This window comes from Silurus aristotelis (assembly GCF_946808225.1).
Source record: "Silurus aristotelis genome assembly, chromosome: 10".
Lineage (NCBI taxonomy): Eukaryota > Metazoa > Chordata > Actinopteri > Siluriformes > Siluridae > Silurus > Silurus aristotelis.
The window spans coordinates 11,506,973-11,531,122 of NC_139583.1; the positions used below are offsets into that span (position 1 = coordinate 11,506,973).

Sequence of the window (24,150 nt, forward strand, 5' to 3'; positions counted from 1 at the left end):
GTCATATCTATTTCATTATAATCATATATTTTTTTGTCATATTTTTTAGAGAAAGAGTTTTTGTGGTACTTTTCTACCACTAATGAGCCAAGTAAGGAAACAGTGATGCTCAGTAACAGAGACTCTATCTTGTGAGCTGTTCGTGTTATCATGCTGTTCTACTCACCCTTGCATGTTTATGCTGAATTGCTTAAATTGGCTAACCCAGTCATTATTAGGAGCTAACAAATCTTTGCTGGTCTGTGTCATGTAGAAGTAAACATCCTTTTCTTTATCAATTTTCAGCCTACTCAACATGTTATTCCGGCAACATATTTTTTTATCAACTGACTACAATTTTCTCAGTTCAATATTCTACAATGCATACAAATAAAAAAAAAAAACTCTAGAAGTGCATTTAGATTATTTACTTTTTGTACATTTTAGGTACAGTGTGTCGCAGGGATAAAAAAAAACAAAAAACTTTTGAATAACTCCTTTGGTGTTCCATTCTTGGCCACACCACAGCCTGCTAGAGCATGTTAATGAGTCTACATTCAAATAAACCTTGCAAAGGTTCAAGGTCATTGGTCATATTATAGTCTTCCATTTCCACATTTTTTAGAGATGGTTCATGTTAAATAAGCAGTTTCCCAGTTGGAAGAGCTCTTTGATTGTTTTATCTCACCATTTTGCCTCTTATCTGAGGTTTTATGATTTGGTCAGATTCTAAACCAGTAAGTTGCATGTAGATTTAATGTAATATTAATTGTCAGACACTGTCCTATAAAGTATGACACTGTTGGCTAAGAACAAATTCTCTTTATTTAAAATATTTAACACAATTGGACCGAATTAAAATTGAAATAGCTGGCAAATCTTTGGTCTGCTGAGATAAAATAATGGTGAGTAAAGTTCATAACAACGGTGTACAGTAGCTGATAGTAGAGCCGTGCGTGTGTGTGTGTGTGTGTGTGTGTGTGTGTGTGTGTGTGTGTGTGTATGTGTGTGTGTGTGTGTGTGTGTGTGTGTATGTGTGTGTGAGTGTGTGTCTGTCCTTCTCTCAAGGCCAACTACTCTCTATTCCCCTTTTCACTCTGTGAGCGACAGCTACACAAACATTAAAGAGCCAATGGCAAAGGTTTTGTTTATTTCAGAATGCTTTGTGTGTTGACTCAAAAAAGGCCCACTCTGGATGGAGCAACAACCAGTCAATGATTAAGAGCATATTCACAATTATAACAGCACTGGCTTTCATCTCATTTAACAAATGGGGTGTCTGTTGACAAATGGTGAACAAGATACAATGTGCCAAAAAAAACTCATACTAAAAAAAAATTTTTGTAACTGGAATGGGAGTAAATCATTATATTTGGTTTTATTATCAATGATAAGTAAAATATTCAGAGTTTATTTTTACAACTAAGATCTTTTTTTGTACATATATAATACTCGAAACCAATACAACTGATTTCCGGTATTTCACTAACTGCAGATAGGCATATACTCATATGCTAACCTTTCTGCTATTAAATATTGTGAGAATGTTTCAACTGTGAACACGCTGGAAAAATAGATCTCACAGCAGAATTAATTAACTTTATTTCCCATAATGAAAAATGTGTTCTGTGTCCACTTCTAAAAAACATGGACTGAGGAGTCCTAGTGATGCTAAACTTCACCTCGATGTGCTCTCTGATGAATTTATACCAGAGCAATGAAAGACAGACTGAGTAGAGATATTTTGGTAAGTCAGAATGCTGAATGCATGAATGTAATCATGCCTGTGTGTGGTCTCTGCTTGGGAGTAGGTTATGCTGCTTTGTTATCTAGGGAGGCCATGGTGCTGCTATATTTTGGGGATGTCAGCCAAGCTTTAGGGGATGATGGGAGAAGCATCATCCCCTACTATATATGGGGCAGGAGGAGGACTATTAGCTCTAAAGGACAGATAGAGTTTAATTAATAACTACTGTCCCTTTTCCCCATGACCTGATTTGTCCACACTAGCCCAGAGACCGCTATCTGTCTATATCCAAATACTGATGATTCCAAATATTTGTCAGACATTCAAAGGACTACATGTTATGTGAAGCAAACTGGAAGTAGAGATCAACCCAAAAAAACAAAAAGAAGGTAAGAAAATATTTTTTAATACTTTCACTAAAATAATTATCGATAGCATGCTCACTAGCATACTAACAGCACAGTTGTATTACAACCCTCAAGGAGTATTAATATTACAAACTTTTAACGGTATATGATATTTTAACAACATTATTAGTTTGCTTTGTAGAATTCAAGAGTTATATTTATATTAAGTTTGTAGTCTAGCGTACCAGTGTAGGTTTATTTATTGCTAGAGACTCAAAGCACTTTTGTACGTCGCTCTGGATAAGGGCGTCTGCTAAATGCCGCAAATGTAAATGTAAATTATAGAAACTACTGAGGTTAGCCATGTTTTAGAAAAATGGGAACTTGACAGAAACTACCAAAGCTGAAAGATTTGACACATCTATGATTAATTAAATGCATGTGTGCTCAGTTTTAACTGCAGTTCATATTCAGCTTTAATCAACCTCAATACCTTTTAAAATCTCTTTTAAAAACTTCAGCCTAAATACCCTAAAAATCTGTATTTTCAAAAACAAACCTAAAAAAATATATATATATACACATAACCTATACATAAACTTTAGTTTGAGTATGAGACAAATATAATTTTATTACAGTTACAAGTACAAGCAATATGCTGCAGTAGTTGCTATTTAGAATCACAACATTTATAACAAGCTTGACCAAAAGACTGAACAACTTCTTCTTTTATCTCAGATGCTCTGGTGACCCATGATGGCACATTACTAAAACATTTTATTTCTTACTTGTGATTATTTGTAATTAATTGCATCATATTTTAATATTTGAAGTTCGCTTAAGTACTTTGTCAAATAGATTCAAGGAAATCGGATAATCGGTTATTATTTAGGCCTATACATATCTTCTTGGTATACTGGTTCCCAGCTTCTGTTTCTGTAGATAATGTCTGGCCTTTAAATCTAAAACAATTGCCTATTGTTCGAGATCATATTTCCTTTAATGGCATACATATACATTCTCTGGATATGGCCTTTTGTACTGAAATATGAATGTATAATACATAAAACATGGCTTATTATATCTAATAAAGGTAATGTAATGTAATCGAAATGTTGAGGTGATTTTATTGACAGCATGTAATTATAATATTCTACTTTAATTTGATGTAAAAGAAGCTGTAAAAGTCCAGGGAATTGTTCAGAGAAACTTACTTAATTTACCTCCAATAATTACACTGCTTACACAGCTCTTGAACAACATTTTTCTAAAGAATTCAGTATAACTTCTAGCATTATTAATATTTGATCAATTCTTCTTCTGAACAATTGCCTAAGAGTCTGTACACATGTCTAGCCCTTTTATGTTATTTGTGCCCTTGTTTAAATTTGTTTTTACTTCAGGGTTAAGCCCATCATCTCTTTCTGCATTGAGGAATCAAACGCGTTTTGGCCCTAGGGCCACACATAGGCTTCTGGATGAATGAGTGGGTAGGCCCTGATGTCAATGTTGTGGAACCTCTGCAGATGCCAAATGATGGCTTCTCCCTGCCAGAGGGATCGCACTTCTTTGGTAAGTTGGTAACTTTAATAAGGAACACACAGATAGTAATATATATAACAAGTGATGATCAAACAACGATAATAACAAATTTCAGGCTTTTGGGAATATTGGTGCTGCTAATGCTTTCATTCTAACTGTACTAAATTATAAATAGGTGTATGCATTATCTTTTCTTTTCCCCCTATCAGCAAGCAGTTTGTCTGAAAATCATTTGTGAAAATTACACTGCTTTTTACAATCCAGCTCCATGTAATAGATATATAAATGGGACCTGTCAGGTTAATAAGCAACCGTGGCAACCTTTGTTCCCCTTGGCACTCTTGAGTCAAGATTTAAGTCATCCTGGAGGGGCTAGGATTTATGAAAGGAGAGTTCTTTTCTAGCAGGGAAAAAGAAGGAGTTACAATGATGAATTGAAAAAAAATGTTCTCTGTAAGTCAGTTTTTGGCCAAGAGGCAGATGATTGGTGAGCAAACTGGGTTCTGCTGAAATGTTCATGGGGCAGAAAAAGACTTCAGGTTGGTACACAATGTCTTGAATAGAATCTAAATAGAAATAGGGGTCGAATGTAATTTATTTTTTACTTTATAAAAAAGCTATATAATATATAATATATAATATAATTTATACGGTATAACTTATACTGTATAAGCATGTGTAATGTTAATACTGCATATAGTGTAAAGGTTAAGTGTACCAAATTTTTTTGTGTTAAAATAAACATGTGCTGGGTGACTAAAAAAAATTTAAGTGAAGAAAAATGCTGTCACTTTAAATAGATATAGACTTTTTTATATTACACACAGTTGACTCATGTAGCCATATTAATATCAATTGAGGTGTCAGCATACATTTCGTATGAGTAATTATTTATGATTGAGCAGAGTCCAAAATGTCAGTTTTATATCTAAAGCTGTTTTATAACTCTTAAAACATACTCTGGTACTAGCAAATTTGTCCTATATAAATATTAAGGTTAGGTTTATGAATGGGGTTAGTATTAATACCTTCTCTTCTTTATTTGTGTAAAATCAAGCAAGCCATTTCATTCATATTCATTCATATTTTGCACATAGTTGCACAAATCAGTTTAAAACTGTACTGTGCGGTCGTAAATGTTGCCACTGTTTAAGTGGAAAGGTAACGGTAGTACTGTTTGTTGTAGTTTTTGTAATTGCTGCTTTAGCGTAGGGTGCATTAACACTGTGTGCCTACTGTATCTCCATGCTGTTAACTTGAGCTTGAGTAGTTTGATGACATGCTTAAACTGAAAGCCTGCCATTGTCTCCTCCTCTTTCAGATATTCTGGCAGAGCAAAGCAGCCCTCTGCTTCAGGACCAGGAGGTCTTGCCTTTCGGCAGCTATCCAGGCATGCAGTACTCCACAATGGAGCAACCCATGTCCTCGCCATCATTCTACTCCAATCAGCACTACTATCCCCAGTACAGTACAGAGGAGTGGTGCTCACCGTCCCCCATGCTGGAATTGAGGAAAGGCCCTGTGGAGGGGAGCTTTGACACAGAGATCGAGGAGCAAACCCCAATTGTTCCCAATTTGTATAAAAGACCCAGACATGCTGTCCATTCAGGAAGGCTCAAAGGAGAGGAACTGTGTGTAGTTTGTGGGGACAAAGCCTCAGGATACCACTATAATGCTCTCACATGTGAAGGATGTAAAGGTGAACAGAGGATTTCTATGTTGGCTTGAGTTGAGATTATGGCATAAAGTATGTTGCTGTATTTCAAAAAAGCTTAAGAATCTTTGGATGTCTACCACTATAGACTCTCTGTATTCCACTTACTTTGCTGTATTATCTGTTGACATCCTGTTAATAGTATCATGACAAATGTGCATGTGTGTTTATATCAGCAACCAGTTCCAATTCCATGAAATTCCTCACTTGTACTAAATGCATCATCCTAGTACATCTTCAAAGCACATTTGAGACAGTAACCCAGCCACTATAAGTATGATGCAGTATATGACACGCAAACCCATGATCCAATTTTAGCTCTTTGAAAAAGCCTTGGCTGAATGACTGCCAGTGTAATTCCACCTGTGCATGGACAATGCCCAAAGGGCAGCCACTGGGCTGTACTCTCCAAGTCCCAGAGGCTTGATGTTCCCTCACGCCCAGTCTAGATTTGGTTCCCTCTCAGCTTTCTGCTGAATAATGACGCAGGCAACTGGAGACTTGTGCTTCTATGCATTGTTAATGTGTGTCATTGTGTTCATCAGCTCATGCTAGAATGTGTAATTACTTGTCCAAGAAGCATTGGACTGTGGAGGTCTGATGCCTGGAACTAGGCATGAACTGGAACTAAGTTAGTGCATCGTGTGTAACTTACACTGAAACACACTAATCATTTAAAGGAAACATTGTCAAGGTCATATAGAAGCCGCATCCATTTGTTGTCTCAAGCTATTGTCTTATCTTACAAATATGTATCACTTAATGCAACACCTGGCAGTTAGTCATCTAATGCTTCATCTTAAACACTTGCATACACTAGTTTTATAATATCATCTGCATCTGTTGCTTCCTTGCAGGGTTTTTCAGAAGAAGCATAACGAAGAATGCAGTATATAAGTGTAAAAGTGGAGGAAACTGTGAGATGGACATGTACATGCGCAGAAAATGCCAAGAGTGCAGACTCCGTAAATGCAAGGAGATGGGAATGCTTGCAGAATGTAAGTACAACAAATGTAACAAGAACAAAAAACACTCCTGTGTAACTCTTATAGAGAAGTTTAGCCACAGTGTACCCCAACTGCTTACTTCTACCTCATAACAATATGTTATACCACCATATCACTAACTGACAGTCAGACATTGGACATCGTCTGAGATCATACAGATAGTGATTATTGCAGATTCTGGAATGAATACAATGCAGCTGACAGACAGAAAGCCTGACAGCCCTGAAAAGTGTAGCTATGATTAAAAAAAACGGCTTATATAAAGGCTAGTTTTCAATTACAAATAAAAAATCTGTATGGAGATGCAATTACTTCATTCTTCTTCAGTAACAACTATTCAGGTCAGGGATGCAGTGGTCATAAGGTGTGAACACTGTCTATCACAAGGCACCATACACACACAGCATTTTAAAGTAGCTGACACACTACCAGCATGATTTTTGGGAAGTGGGAGATAATAGGAGAACTCGGATAAATTCTACAGCAACACTGCAAGAAAATTCTGCAACAAAACTCTGCACAGACAGTAACCTGAGCTCAAGTTCAAACCAGGAACCCAGAGCTTTTAAGGGACAGCACTACGAGATGCACCACTTTTGTCAAAAAATGAAAAATATATCTTCTTCTTCTTTTTCTTCTTCAGCTTCTCCTATTAGGGGATTAGCGGATCATCCGTCTCCAATTAGTGAAAAATATATATCTAATGCTTATATAGTTTAAGTTTACACATACAACTTATCGGTTATTTGATTCATCTCTCTATATCCATTTTAAGTATCATCAATTTGAACCTCTGGAGGAAACTAAGAACCTTAAAGTATCCAAAGAAATAATCAAAATTGTTGGATTCAGCCATGATTCGATTGAGCTAAGAAGGCCCACTGAGTGTGTGCATGAATGTTGAGTTTTAATGGAATGACAGAACAGCTAGCAGTAAGGGCAGGATCCGTGCATTCTTATGGGCTTCCCAGTGATGAAGCATAATTAGTCATGCTGCAGTGGATGAAGCTGTCAGGTAGAGTGAAGAGCAGGCCGTACTCAGCTCCTGTTGCCCATGAATAATGCATTAAAGTTTATATAAATTTTGCAGGCAGCAGGCATTCAACATTCAACCTGTTCGCACTGCGTGCCCAGTCAAACAGTCGCTAATTTGGCCTGGAAACTGTCCAAAGTTTTTCCTAGAGTCTTTTCTTTTGCACTGAGGGGGCAATTTCTTCAAAGCCAATTAAGTCAATACATACTGTTCAAACCAAAGAAAGTAAGATTTTATATATATATATATATATATATATATATATATATATATATATATATATATATATATATATATATATATATATATATATATATATATATATATATACAGTACAGACCAAAAGTTTGGACACACCTTCTCATTCAAAGAGTTTTTTTTATTTTCATGACTATAAAAATTGTAGAGTCACACTGAAGGTATCAAAACTATGAATTAACACATGTGGAATTATATATGGAATTATATACATAACAAAAAAGTGTGAAAAAAAATGTCATATTGTAGGTTCTTCAAAGTAGCCACCTTTTGCTTTGATTACTGCTTTGCACACTTTTGGCATTCTCTTGATGAGCTTCAAGAGGTAGTCACCTGAAATGGTCTTCCAACAGTCTTGAAGGAGTTCCCCGAGAGATACTTAGCACTTGTTGGCCCTTTTGCCTTCACTCTGCGGTCCAGCTCACCCCTAAACCATCTCGATTGGGTTCAGGTCCGGTGACTGTGGAGGCCAGGTCATCTGGCGCAGCACCCCATCACTCTCCTTCTTGGTCAAATAGCCCTTGATGCCTTCAGTGTGTTAGTTTCATAGTCATGAAAATAAAGAAAACTCTTTGAATGAGAAGGTGTGTCCAAACTTTTGGTCTGTACTGTATATATATATATATATATATATATATATATATATATATATATATATATATATATATATATATATATATAAAATCTTCATCAGACTTTGGCTATTACTTTTTTTTTTGCATGTCCCAGATATCCTTAGTGAAAATAAAATACAGATTTGTGTTAATGTAAGTGGATGTGGATGCCATGCTGAGAGGAAATGTTTATAATAGTCATCACAGTGAGTTCGTTACAGTGTTTAGTTGTTCCTCTTAATTCACTGGTGTAGTGGTGTGTGGATAGGTAGTATTCATTGTTTTCTTTGGAATCCCCATGCTAAAATGTTTGCATCCATGAATCTTGAGCACAAAGTTTCCACATTCGTTATCTTAAGCTAGAATTTTTTTCCTGCTAAAACATGTAATATAAAATTTTATTCAAAAGATTATCGAATATAGTTCCCTATCATAATAATATAATATTCTCACAGGGCAATATGCCCATTAACCCATTAATTATTACACATAATTCACTTATATTACTTTCTTCATTCTGTTAAGCTGAGACAATGTCCATTGTCAAAAGCGCTATAGAAATAAACTTATAAAATTAATAAACTTGAGCTTGAACTTAACTCATACGATATACACAAATATCACAATTTGTCAGAATGTAAGATATATCCCTTTTGCTAAATAAGCCAACAACATTAATAGTGAGATTTCTTCACACTGCTATTATATGGGGATTCTTTCTCTGTCTACAGGTCATGCATTGTTTATTTGCCCGAGTAACTATAGAAGATACAAATCATCATGTCCTGTCTCTGTTTCTCAATTATAATTAACTGACACTAGCTGTGTGAAATTGTATTGGAATTTGAGTTCATCTTTTTGAACCTTATTTGATTCATAGCATATTTTTAAACATTGAAGATTTGTTTTTTAGGTTCTTATATGATTTTCAGCATCTTATTAAAACTCTGCTTGTATGTTATTGAAAAAAATATCATGTCTTGTTATGGGAAATGTATTGGAAATTACATAGGGTGTTTTTGGAGTATATTAATAATTTATGAAACAATATGTTTTAAACAGTCAACATTTTGGATTAAAAAAAAACCTAAACTGGAACCCAAATGGATCCCATTAAAAATCTTATAGGACATTTATAGTCTGTGTATACAGATAAGGGGCAAAGGGCAAACTGTTTAAGACAGTACATGGTAAATCACTATCATTAGAGCTAAGTACATATTATGTGCATACTTACGCACCACTGCATTAACGCCTTAGTACTGTATGTAATATAAACAAAAATATACTGATGTCTTTTCATTGAACATATTTACATAGTTCTTCATGATATGATATGGTATAATTGGAATGTTTTGCCCAGGTTTGCTAACAGAGATCCAGTGTAAGTCAAAGCGACTCAGGAAAAACCCCAAGGCCTCATCGGAAGACTGTGCAGGAGATGATACAGATTTGGGCGACAGTGGAGATGCTAAGCAGGTCACATCCACAACAAAAACCTTAAAAGTGTGTGTAGAATTTAACATTTTTTTTTTTTTTTTTTTTATTTTACATACAGTGAGGAAAATAGTTATTTGAACACCCTGCTATTTTGCAAGTTCTCCCACTTAGAAATCATGGAGGGGTCTGAAATTGTCATCGTAGGTGCATGTCCACTGTGAGAGACATAATCTAAAAAAATTAATCCAGAAATCACAATATATGATTTTTAAACTATTTATTTGTATGATACAGCTGCAAATAAGTATTTGAACACCTGTCTATCAGCTAGAATTCTGACCCTCAACGACCTGTTAGTCTGCCTTTAAAATGTCCACCTCCACTCCATTTATTATCCTAAATTAGATGCACCCGTTTGAGGTCGTTAGCTGCATAAAGACACCTGTCCACCCCATACAATCAGTAAGAATCCAACTACTAACATGGCCAAGACCAAAGAGCTGTCCAAAGACACTAGAGACAAAATTGTACACCTCCACAAGGCTGGAAAGGGCTACGGGGAAATTGCCAAGCAGCTTGGTAAAAAAAGGTCCACTGTTGGAGCAATCATTAGAAAATGGAAGAAGCTAAACATGACTGTCAATCTCCCTCAGACTGGGGCTCCATGCAAGATCTCACCTCGTGGGGTCTCAATGATCCTAAGGAAGGTGAGAAATCAGCCCAGAACTACACGGGAGGAGCTGGTCAATGACCTGAAAAGAGCTGGGACCACCGTTTCCAAGGTTACTGTTGGTAATACACTAAGACGTCATAGTTTGAAATAATGCATGGCACGGAAGGTTCCCCTGCTTAAACCAGCACATGTCCAGGCACGTCTTAAGTTTGCCAATGACCATTTGGATGATCCAGAGGAGTCATGGGAGAAAGTCATGTGGTCAGATGAGACCAAAATAGAGCTTTTGGGTCATAATTCCACTAAACGTGTTTGGAGGAAGAAGAATGATGAGTACAATCCCAAGAACACCATCCCTACTGTGAAGCATGGTGGTGGTAGCATCATGCTTTAGGGGTGTTTTCCTGCACATGGGACAGGGCGACTGCACTGTATTAAGGAGAGGATGACCGGGGCCATGTATTGCGAGATTTTCGGGAACAACCTCCTTCCCTTAGTTAGAGCATTGAAGATGGGTCGAGGCTGGGTCTTCCAACATGACAATGACCCGAAGCACACAGCCAGGATAACCAAGGAGTGGCTCTGTGAGAAGCATATCAAGGTTCTGGTGTGGCCTAGCCAGTCTCCAGACCTAAACCCAATAGAGAATCTTTGGAGGGAGCTCAAACTCCATGTTTCTCAGCGACAGGCCAGAAACTGACTTATCTAGAGAAGATCTGTGTGGAGGAGTGGGCCAAAATCCCTCCTGCAGTGTGTGCAAACCTGGTGAAAAACTACAGGAAACGTTTGACCTCTGTAATTGCAAACAAAGGTTACTGTACCAAATATTAACATTGACTTTCTCAGGTGTTCAAATACTTATTTGCAGCTGTATCATACAAATAAATAGTTAAAAAATCATACATTGTGATTTCTGGATTTTTTTTTTTAGATTATGTCTCTCACAGTGGACATGCACCTATGATGACAATTTCAGACCCCTCCATGATTTCTAAGTGGGAGAACTTGCAAAATAGCAGGGTGTTCAAATACTTATTTTCCTCACTGTACATACAAGTTTAAAAATCTACTTAAGTAAAAAGTAGCATTTAAAATTTACTCAGTGAAAAATTTACAGGTTTTTTTTTAGCAGCACGGGTGGGGGATTCTAGTGTAGCTCAAAAAGTACAAGGGGATATAAATCTCAAACTAGTTACATCTTTACAAATTAAAGTGCAATAACAATAAATAAAATAATAAATGGATGTGAAAACACTACAGACCATAAATTGAGTCTAATGTGAGTTATGCCCTGTCGCATAAAAAAAACAATCTGTTGTTATTATGTTATTTATGGTAATGAGAGAATCACAAATGCAGACTCAGAATTCAGACAGTGAGCACGTGCTTTGAACAACTTTCAATTGGATGGCATTTCACTTTCAGCTGAGTCTGCATTACTGGTGTCTGTTTTGTCCATCTCCATCTTTCTTTCTTGTTACTTTAGTGTTTTCTGCCCATCAACGAATCAGTGCAGTAGTTTTCCGGACACGATTTTTTTCCCACTCGTATTATATTTACTTATCAATTTTTTAGCTCAATAATAGATATAATTTTAATTTACCTTTATACAATACTTTAAACACAACACATTTAAGTTAAAAAAACTATTTTTAAAAGTAGTCAAACTACTTATTTACAGTAACTCAAGCAAATGTAATTCTTACTTTCCACTTCTGTATTTTATATGCAAATTCATTCCAATAACATACGACTTGAAATAAAAAAAAAAACTTAACTATTTAATGTGATCTCTCATTTAAGGGTATGTTAAATAGACACACAAGCAGATGCACATACACAAATATCTAGGTTTAAAGCTATGTCACAAGTTATAAACTTTATTAATGAATCATTAACAAGGTGCAATTTAGTCACTAACTTCCTTGTAGCAATGTTTGTTTTGGAAAATGATTCTTCCACTGCTTATATTAAATACTGCAATTTATTTTGATTGTCTTTTTATTCATTTTAGGAAAAAGTGGAACTAAATCAAGACCAGCAGGCTTTACTAAGTTATATTCTTGATGCCTACAACAAACATCGTATTCCTCCTGATATGGCCAAGAAACTGGTACTTTGTTTTAGATTTATATTATATTTTATATTCCATTAATGAATTACACTAAAACCATACAGTGAATTGTGCGTGAACTTAACACCTATAAACTGCATTCTTCCAGCATTTATTAAATGTATTTATTTAAGACATGAACCTGCTTCTGTTGAAGTCAGAAAACAACTCCAGAGCCTATCCCATGCTGAGTAAATGTTTAGCCACAGGGAATGGTTATGTAAGCCCTGTTAACAGCTCTTCCCTCTATAAAACATCTACAGTAGTCATTTGCTTAAGTGTCCAACTTTTCACAGCTCCAAGAACAGTTTAGCACAGAGGAGAACTTCCTTCTATTGACCGAGATGGCAACCAGCCATGTTCAGGTCCTGGTCGAGTTTACAAAAAACATCCCAGGTCAGGATACTCAGATATACAGTTTTAACAGAACAAATTTAGTCAACAGTAATTTTTTGGTTCAGAAAGATTCTTGTAGTACCTTCTTTATGATCTGTGAGCAGGTTTCCAGTCTCTGGACCATGAGGATCAGATCGCTTTACTAAAGGGGTCAGCAGTTGAGGCCATGTTCCTGCGTTCAGCCCAGGCCTTCACAAGAAAGATGCCTCATGGACACACAGAGGTGCTGGAAGAGCGAATAAGAAAAAGTGGTAGGATTCCATGCACAACATTCCTATATAAGACTTATATCATATCTGTAAAATATTGTACCACTTATTACCATTATGAACTTCGAAAGATTGATATCATGACATTTTAATTAATTATATATACCGCTTGGGAGATACGACAGACAGATTTATGTAAATATATGAACCATCTAATAATAATGTACAAACTAGTATTTATAGTAGGTTTTCTCATTTGCAAGTCAAGGTGGAAATTTGTGCATAGTATCATATATAGAGGTTCAAGAGGACAGTGGCATGCTGAATGTACAGTATTGCATTGTGTGTATGTGTATATATATTGCTCAGTTTAGCTCGGTGACCAGCTCTTGGAAGAGTCCTGGTTGTACCACACTTCTTTGATTTGAGAATTATGGAGGCCACTGTGCTCGTGGGAATCTTTAATACAGCAGCAATGTTTTATAGCCTTCCCCAGATCTGTGCCTTGCTCATTATTAATTGTTGTTCAGGCTACACAACAAAATTGAAAAAAGAGAAGAGGGTCTGAATACTTTCTAAATTTACTCTCTCTCTCTCTCTCTCTCTCTCTCTCTCTCTCTCTCTCTCTCTCTATATATATATATATATATATATATATATATATATATATATATATATATATATATATATATATATATATATATATATATATCTCCTTTTTCCATAGTAATGTAATAGTAATATTAATAATAATAATAATAATTAATAATAAGCATGATAATAAAATATAATAATTATTTATAATTTTTATTATAATTATTACTATAATTATTATTATTATTATTATTATTATTATTATTATTATTATTATTATTATTATATTTATTGTTGTTGTTGTTGTTGTTGTTGTTGTTGTTGTTGTTGTTGTTATGCAATTAATGCAATAATAATAATAATTATTATTGTTTTTTTTATTATTATTATTATTATTATTATTATTATTATTATTATTATTATTATATAATTATTATTATTAATATCTATGGTGGTAATTAGTACAAATCTATTAATTTGGTGTTCTCATTGATTAACGACTCAGTCTTATTATTCAGTAGTAGATCATTCTGGTGACTTTTAATATAATACTAGTTATTTGTTTCTGCTCAGTCCCTGCAAAGTGACCTAAGAGTTGTTAAACAGTATTTTATAAATACACCCTAAACATGTTAGTATTTGTTACTACACATAAACATTCATAGTGTTCAGGAAAGTAACGACATGTAAATGGTAGTGGAATGTACTGTACACATGTCTAGTGTGATAGATAGCCTGACAAAATTAGTCAAGCCTGAGTCATGGATCAGGAAAATTAACTTTTTTTATTATGACGAAGTATTTAAAACATCATTGTCATATGAATATTAAATTCCTGATTATATCATTCAGATATAAGCCCTTATTCGTCAAAAATGCAGTCTTTGGTGTTGATAAAGTTGCCCACAGAAAATACAGATAATGGGGGTAGGTGTCAACATGCCATTTGTAAATGTAAGCCAGAGATGCAGACGTGGATATTTATCAGTTCATTAGTCCTTTAGTTGAGCAATAGGCACATTTGTGTAAAGAGTTATAAAGTGCTGACCTTCATATAAATGTGACTGGTGGAATTTTGAAGTTGGAATGTAATTTCATATTAATACTAAATCAAAAAAGATGTTTTTTTTTGTTTGGTTTGAACTAAACTGAATCTGCCTTCAGTTCATTTTACTTATATTTTACTTACTTTTACATAGGTGCCGTAAAAAATTTAATCAATTTTCTTCATTATTTATAAAAAAAATAATAAAATAAAAAAGCACACTTTAATAACTGTCTTTTCCTATTTATGTTTAGAAATCTCAGACTCAAATCCAAATTCTTGGACTTGGTTTGACTGAATTTTATGTTTCCCCATTTTTCATTTCTTTCTTTTTTGGAAAGTTTTTATATTTGTCTGATTTTCATTGAATCTTGATAGCCTGCTGTGTTTTGGCTCACTATCACAAAACATACAAAGATCTGGCAGTGTTTTTGCATGTACATGAAGGTAACTTTGTACACCACATGACCTGTAAATAAGGGATTCTCTGGAAGGAGCTTGCATCCAATGGAGCCTAAACTGATTTATCATTTGTGTTTGAATCGAAGCTCATTTTGATGTCAAGTCATAAATTAAATGCGGATTTGTTGAATCCAATCCGTGCTTCATTTTCCTCAGTAAATAAGTACCTATTTGTGTTGAAGCTCACTTAAAAAGTGCAGCAGAATGCTTTTCCACCTCTGAATCGGTTGAATTTAAACATCACATTTTATTGTTTGTCAGTGGTTTAGTGGTTGATGGAGCGCTGTCATCTCCGGGCTGTGGATATTTCTATACAGTGAATGCGCTGCAGAAAAAAACTGTCATTCTGTCCCTCTGTAAGTGCTCAGAAATATTCACACCAAAGGCCATCTAAAGAGAAAAAGAACGCCCCTGTCTAAAGAGGCCATTGTTCTCTATCTAAACATCGAGAGGTCTATTGTCTCGTTCTCTGCCTCTCTGCACTCCTGACATTTCTCTGGTTTGAAGGGTCTCTGATGTGCCTGTGTGTGCAGAGACTTTTTCACCATCCATCTCTTTGGGGAAAGCTGGTGTCAAATCTTATCCCTCAATCTGAAAGGTTTTGAAAGGATATCTAATGATCAAATCTAGCAATAATTGCATATTTAAAAAAAATAAATACATAAATTTAAATACAACTCTCTGGCTAAGGTATAGCATCCAGGGCCATTAGTATACATTTTGTTTTCTTTTATGAGAATCTTTTTTTCTGTGTTCATTCTGAAATATTAAAAACCCTGAAAACACCAATTCGCCCAAAGAGCTAAACTGAGTTTCACTTCACAGTATATAATGACCTTTCACTGAGAGGTTTCTGCTGATTGGCTCATTCGAAAGAGAGATCGTCTCCTGGCTCTTCATGCTGAATGCTTTACATCAAAATAGGGCTCTCGGCTCTCGTAGCCAACAAAGAATAATAATTACGCCAATGATAACGATGAAGACAAAGACCTCGCACAAAGCAGACGAACCCTTCAAAACAAGCTTCGAATAGATGGGTGTTTCTGAGAATCCCACTGAATGTGGAAACACACGCAGCTGTGCATGTGAACATTGGATTCAGTCAGAAGCTTTTTTTTTATGGCTCCCACCGATTTGCAACAATCTTGTTTCAAAGACTTTTTCAATTAGCTTTTAAATTCAAACATTTAGTCTTTTAGTAAATATTGCTTTATACACACAGGCTGCATGTGCTGAGAGAAAATATAATGTAATTTGTTTGGAAAGTCATAACTAAGTCATTACACACAAGCACATATTATGCATTCTGAAAACAACCTGTAAATGAATTGTGTAATTTTAGTGAAACAGGTGCCTCTGTTTTTTGTATGTGATGGATGACACTGCCTCCTAGTGGAGGCTTTGTTCTTAAGTATTACAGTATAATGGTGTAAGACTACATCATTACTTTATCTTAAAATAATAATAATAATAATAATAATAATAATAATAATAATAATAATAATAATAATAATAATAATAATAATACATTTTAAATGGTAAGAGTGTTATTATTTTTGCCCAGCATGTCTGACATTTAATTTAATTCACAACAATGTCTAATGAAACAGCATATAATAATGGGTTACTTTTACAAAATAAGGTACACTCACCAATCATGTGGAAAACAGAGGAATGCAACAAATAAAAATGGACTTATGTGTGTGTTTCAGACACTGATGATGTTCTGATGTTTCCCCCCACAGCAGTCTTTAGAGATTATAAACAAGTGTGTGGAAAACAGTTAAACAAATTGGGCTTTTACTTGATTAGACGATTTGCTAGACACCTAGAATTGTATTTGACTTGTTTCTAACCCTGAAAATATTCAAACTAGATCAGGATGCAATTTCATATCTTCTTGCTTTCTTGGTTTTATTACTCCTTGGTGTTTTGCTTTGTGTTCTTGATGACGTAAATATATTCCTACCTCGGGGCTTCTCTAGAAACAACTCAAAATCTACAGTTGCAACAATTACATACTGAATGCTACGTAATCTCAATGTAACTCAAATAAAAATGTGTAACACATCGTGTCTACACTTTTTTTACTGCCCTGTTTAAAAGCTCGTTTCATGTATTAGTGAGGCTTAAACATGTTTATGGAAGGCCAAGTTGAACAATTATTAGTTAGGAAATAAGCCATGCTTCCCTGAGCACATCACTGTATTAACCGCCTGTCTACTTGCTTTTTTCTTCCTTTTTTTTGCACCACAGGAATATCGGAGGAGTTTATTGTCCCCATGTTCAACTTTTATAAAAGTATTGGGGAGCTGCAGATGATGCAAGAGGAACATGCTCTCCTCACAGCCATTACTATTCTCTCCCCAGGTGTGTAAAAGCCTATCATGCAACTTAGAGAGTCATTAATGGCTCTGCTGCAGTTTCTTCCTCCAGAACTGTATCATCGGGAGGTTAACAATTGTGATGTATTTCATTGTGTGGGAAACACTGGAGAAATATCATTATTAATCAATTGTTGTTTTATGGTTTTTTAAGCTTTCTAAAACCCTGTACTGCCACATATTTACAGTATCTGACTAGTTATTGATTGCCCTGTGGATAAAATGGAAAGGTTTCCATTTACACAACATTCCATTCAAGGAGTTTTTTGGAATAGTTCATGATAAATAGGGGGTGGGGGGATTAATCATATATCTTGAATACATTTGAGCTCAAGAAATCTGCATATAGAGACTAGTGGATTTGAGCTGAGTCAGAAATATTATGTTTGCCATTGTAGTCTGTTTAAATGCTTTCAATGTGTGTCCTAGATTTGGATAAATATCTGCTACTGTCTGAATTAGCTACACTGCTATAATGATGCAAACCATACAGTTGGTTCCAGGATCTAAGACTGTGCCACAAATAAATGCAGAAATAAAAACTGGTGAAATGATACAAGTATACAGTATTCCGTCATTATGCTTATCTGATTGCACAAATATTTATTTACCTTTAAGGCATTGGGCAGATGCCCTCAAGAATGCTGATCAAGAGCATTTTACATTTATACAACTTTGCAGCATGGGCATCTTGGTAGTGCTGGGATTTGAACTCACACCCTTTTAATTAGAAGGACAACACATAATAAGCGGGAGAAAATAAATGAATGAATTAACAAACTGGAACTAAAATGGTGTTTGTGACAGTGAAAACCAGATTATTATTTAATTAATTGGAGTCCTGACATTGCTTTTGTTCTGGTAGATCGGCCATATATCAGGGACCAGCAGGCTGTGGAGCTGCTCCAGGAAGCCATGCTGGAGGTGCTGAGGAAGGTCTGCAAGCTGAAGCACCCACAGGAGCCACAGCATTTTGCCCGGCTGCTGGGCCGACTGACCGAGCTGCGCACTCTGCACCACCACCATGCTGAAATGCTGGAGTCATGGCGCATGAGTGACCACAAGTTTAATCCACTGCTTTGTGAAATCTGGGATGTACAGTGACTCTGTAAAGAGAGAGGGAAGGAAGCAAAGACATTCTAAAAAACGTTATGCTGCATAGGGATTTATTTCCTGGGAGAAACCGGGTGTGTTCCTCTGTAGTACAAATATTGAATGTATTAAATATTGTATGGTCATCTGACACTTACAATAAAATTATGCATGCTGTAATTGAAAAATAAATATGATTGTTCATATTTGGGTGCATTTTGATAATGCTTGTTACACCAATGTTAATATTGTTAATATTTGTAAGATTTGTATATAGAAATGGCCGCGTTATAGCAGTAGTTTAATAGCTCAGGTCGAGCAGTGCTAGAGCACTTAAAAAACATTTAAACAGCTTAGCTCACATCTGTGCTTATTTTATTCAACAATTATTTAAATATATTACAATCAAATATCATACACAGCAATTTACTGCAGTTATGACATGAAGGGAAAAAATGCACTCAATTAATCTTAGTTCCATGGTGTAGAGCAGCAACCACTGACACACTCCATTTTACCACTCTACACACTCCTGATTAACATTAGTATCTTCTTCCTCAATTTTTCTCAAAGGGTCAGTATGCAAACAGACTCGAGCGGAACAAGCCCTCCTCTAGTATTTAAAGATTCTGACTTCTAGAGAGAAACAAATGCTTTTCATTGTACTGCAGAACTATGGGAGAAAAATTGGATAAAAATGAATTTGGTATTTGAGATGCACTTCAGCACTAATTCGATACACTGAAAATACATTGTTTTACACACTACATGAAGTTTATTTTATTTGCATTCTTTATAGGCATCTAGTTTTGTTTGTTCTTTTAACCATGGGCATCTGCACAAATGTTTATAATAACATTTTATAATATAAATTGTGTTACTTTTATTGTTTCTATCTAAATACCTATTATATTATTATTATTATTATTATTATTATTATTATTATTATTATTATTATTATTACTCTATTATTGTTGCTGTTATTATTATTATTATTAGTAGTAGTAGTAGTAGTAGTAGTAGTAGTAGTAGTAGTAGTAATATAAACAGAAAGTTCCGGAAATGAAAAAAAAATCTCAAAACAATTCAGATTTATGAAATTAATTTGCAGTAGCATGGTCAGAACACTGGTGTTTGCTCTTACAGTACTTATGTGTCACCACAAAAACATTTACATATACAGTACTGTGCAAAAGTCTAAGCCTCATGCATAATAATGCTGTGAAGCAAAAATGCCTTAAAAAATTTTAAATAAATTAATTCTTCCTAAAATTCTTCTTAAACAAAAGCTACAAAGAAAATAAACAGTAGAATCAGAAAGAAATTAACGTAAAATTTATTTATTTTATTTTTTTTGGAGCATCTTGGAGACTCTGCCACAGTGACTCTGGAGACTTTTCTCTTGAAATTCTGTTTAGCTTATTACACTGACACCTGTTGATAGCAGCAAGTGAACAGTGGCAGTGGTTAGTATCTTACAGGATTAAAAAATTTACTGGGACTTGTGAAGTCCATGCCTCGACAGATTTATAAGAGCTGTTTTGGCAGCACAAGGGGACCTACACAATATTAAACTGGTGGATTTAAAGTTATGACTGATCTGTTTAAAATGAGTCAATAATCCACAACTATTTAAATAAATCTATACAACCAAAGCAATATGGGATCCTAAAGCTCACCTAAATAAATCCTACCTTCAAGATTATCTGATTACATTTAGTTCTTATTCTATTTGTGTAATCATTTCTAATGTTGGTAACTGTTGGAAACAATGTGAGTATAAGCGTTCCTGAAGGAGTATCGGCTGTGTGTTGGTTGCACCAAATATTCTGCTTTTGCTCAAGAGTCTATGGAAGTTCATTTTCAAAAGTCTATCCAAGAAAACAGTCATGTGGGTATGTGCATTTATTTGGACTACATTTAATTAAATGGCATTGACATATGATATATTTTGCTTAATATAATAAACATATCTTCTTAAAAAACAGTTTTATTTTGCTTTGTGATCCTACATCAAACCATATTTCGAAATATAGAGTAAAAATCAAACAAATTACAGCAAAGAATAATTTAACAGCAAAAATGACACCTGGAGTTACTTGAGTCCCTTCATCTGCCTGTTATTGCAGTATTGAATGCAATTATATTATTAGAATAAGTTTGCTTTGCTGTCATGCCATTTCACATTACACCAGCAATGGTCAAAAGAAGAAATGGAAAGAAAAAAACTTTGGGCTAACCAGCTATGATTAGGCAGCAGGAATCTTTCCACAATGTGGCAGCACATGACAGCAACTATTGCTGCAGGAAATGAGCAGAGCTTAGAGCAAGCATCAGACAAAACCAGTAGAAATCACTCAGTACTTAGGAGGCAGAAAGCAGACAAGACAGCAACTGCAAACTAAATGACTGCAGATGCATACTTGGTTTTGCAGGAAATCACATGGTGTGAGGAATTCTATCAACTGTCGATGGTTGCAGTGTGAAACTCCGGGCAATGTTGGAAACCTTGGGCCCTGGTATTCATGTAGATGTTACTATGAAATAGTAACACTAGTTACTAGTGTGTGACCAGCTACTTTAATATTGTTGCAGAGTTGTTGCAGTAGTCTCTAATGGCAGTGGGAATAAGTTCTAATTGTATAAGTTGTAAAATACGGCCTCAAGTGAACATGTTTATCCAGCACATCCCACAAACACTGAGAAACAGAGGTATTGTTTCTGTACCTAAAGTTACATTTGCCACGAAAAAGTACCCTGCAAGGTACAGGAAAGGGTTGTTAAGTTGACAACTGTGGACCTTTGTTTTAATTGAAAGGTACAAAAATCAGTTCTTACTAATGTTCAGAGGAACATTGCTGTACCCTGCTAGTGTACAGATAGAGCGACAAAGCATTTGTACACTTTTAGGTATATTCCTGTACCTTGATTTTTCTGTGTGAACAGACAATTGAACAGAGGGCTGGTGAATTTAGTAGCCAAATCAATACTCCTTGTCACATTCCTTAAACCATCCTGAACATTTATTGGAACCTGGTAGTTCCGATAATATTATCCTATCAAAAGGACATTGCAATAAGTGTTACCTGTCAAAGAAATATTAAAATAAATACCGGGATCTATTTGTGTACAGTCAGACCACTCAGACCTACGACCACTCAACTTTTCTGAGATAAATTATCCATCTGCTGGGGGAGAAAAGAAGCAGAGAAAAGTAATTTCTCTTGAGGAGCTTCTGTATGCCCAAAAATATTCCATATTATGGTGAGTAAATGTGTTTACAGTGTCTCTTCTCGTCTGTGTCGGAACGCATCATAGAGTAGTCACTCTTCTCGATTTACGACCTGACCGTTTTTTCAGCCACTATCTACGTCGCAAGTGGGGTCTACCTGTATAAATGTATACACACAGAATGTTTCTGGTTCCCCAACAGACTGTTGTGTGTAAAATTTCTTGATGATCAGCAGTTTCTGAAATACTCAAACCAACCCATCTGTTCCCAATATTCATGCCAAGATCAAAGTCACTGATATCACATACATTCTTCATGTTGATTTTTGATGTGAATATTAAACGATGCTTTTGACATGTGTCAGCATGATTTCTTTGCATTGTATACTCCAAGCACAGGACTGGCTGATTGTGCAGGTGTACAGATGTCCATAATAAAGTGGATGGGTGTGTGTGTGTGTGTGTGTGTGTGTGTGTGTGTGTGTGTGTGGGTGTGTGTGGGTGGGTATCGGTATTTATGTCCAATATATTGAAACACCAGGACATAGCAATGTTGACTGACTAAATGTTTGATGAGCCTGCAGTACGGTGGAGCTGATTTTCACTAATGTATTTAGGTAGGTGCTCTCTGCTTCTCTCTGGTGGCAGAAACTAGTCTTCTAACGTTTCAGGTGGCGCCGTACCTTCTTCGTGTTGGCACACACTTCGTGCTGGCACGAGTCGGCTATCCCTTTAACGCATTTGTTGTTAACAACATTTATTATAACAAAATGATAATTTTTTTTATTATTTGTAACCTTCCATGTTATATCAGTATATTGGTTACATATTTGATTTTGTTTATATTCACCTTCTTTGACAGAAGAGTTGTTTTCTCCAAGCCAATTTTTTTCCTCGCTAATTCTGGCTAACCACTGGATTCTGACTTACCACCACATTCTATTTCTGCTCTAAATGTGTGTTGTTATAATCCTGACATTTTTAGTACACTAATTGCTTATTTTAATATCCAACAAGGTTCACAACTAGGAAAACACAGAATATCTCACTCTAGCAAATCTATAATTACACATTAATTCTGTCTTTTCATCATTTCGACTTTGGAAAGTTTATTGAAGTGAGAAAGTCAGCTTTTGAAGTGAGAAAGTGTTCTGCATGGCTTTTACATTTTAAATGAATATATACAGTATAATCTATGAAATAATGAGAACTATAATGGTTAATAATCGTGTTTTCTAATGCTTTGTTAACTGATAAATATAGACTGGATTGAAGACCTGCAAGTAAAATCTCATGACTTTCAGCTACATAATCTCATGCAAAGGCCACATTCTCAGAGGTATAATCTATCTTTTCAGTCTCTAAAAAGGTTCAGATTTATTATATTTATTTGACCTTATTCCACATATTTTCTCCTGACATTTGTCATAAGTTCTCCTGACATAGTCTGAGTTTTGGAACAAGCTGGAGAAGTAATATTAAGAACCACTTAAATATAACAAAAAGCAACAGGAAAATGCCTCAGAAGAGCTCAACAGCCTTAGAAAAGAGGTGACATGATACAACATCCTAAACAAAATTTAAATGTGAGTTTTTGTTATAATGAAGTTAGATTATGGGATTATTGTGTTCTACATCTGCAATGCTCATTGGGTGATGGTCAATGGTCATGTTTTTCCAAACCACTGGAAAGCCAGTTACCAAAACGTTTTCCATATATGACCTTTTCAGTCGATCCAATAACACTGATGTTTCTCCTGAGCTTTGCTTTGCCTCTTACTTACTTATGATTCTTTTACAATGCTTAACCATACATAACCTATTTATCCAGAAAACGATAGATAGATAGATAGATAGATAGATAGATAGATAGATAGATAGATAGATAGATAGATAGATAGATAGATAGATAGATAGATAGATAGATAGATAGATAGAATTTTTAAAACAAAATTGAAAAACAAACAAACAAATAAATATGCACAATTTTTACAGTTCACTGTATTTTATTTGTATGGTTTTTTTTTTTACGTATTTTACATTCAATAGAATTGCATGGACCATTACAATTAAATACAATTTCATTGGAGTGGAATATCACATTACAATTGTGTGTTGTGTGGAATGTACAAAACATTTTTGTTGTGTAACACATTTTAAGGCAGTAGTATGTTGTACAGAATTCACACAAATCATTTACATATTAATTTATATTTTAAAAAACTATTCTTGTAAGTGACTTGCTTTAAAAAGAATATTATGACTTTTGT

The 24,150-nt window shown here is 35.0% G+C and overlaps 1 protein-coding gene across 2 annotated transcripts; it reads left to right on the plus strand.

Annotated features, from left to right (window-relative positions):
- Positions 1 to 1,919: 1,919 nt before the first annotated feature.
- Positions 1,920 to 18,855, plus strand: nr1h4 (nuclear receptor subfamily 1, group H, member 4). 2 transcript variants are annotated; one of them, XM_083553222.1, is made up of 10 exons: positions 1,920 to 2,115; positions 3,477 to 3,645; positions 4,937 to 5,314; positions 6,187 to 6,327; positions 9,605 to 9,747; positions 12,369 to 12,467; positions 12,764 to 12,863; positions 12,968 to 13,114; positions 17,430 to 17,543; positions 18,423 to 18,855. In XM_083553222.1, exons 2-10 carry the CDS (start codon positions 3,552 to 3,554, stop codon positions 18,659 to 18,661), a joined length of 1,455 nt encoding a protein of 484 aa, XP_083409348.1. In that variant the 5' UTR covers positions 1,920 to 2,115; positions 3,477 to 3,551; the 3' UTR covers positions 18,662 to 18,855. The 2 variants fall into 2 exon arrangements, with proteins under 2 accessions (XP_083409348.1, XP_083409349.1); XM_083553223.1 differs by lacking the exons at positions 1,920 to 2,115; positions 3,477 to 3,645 and adding an exon at positions 3,959 to 4,154.
- The last annotated feature ends 5,295 nt before the right edge of the window (positions 18,856 to 24,150 follow it).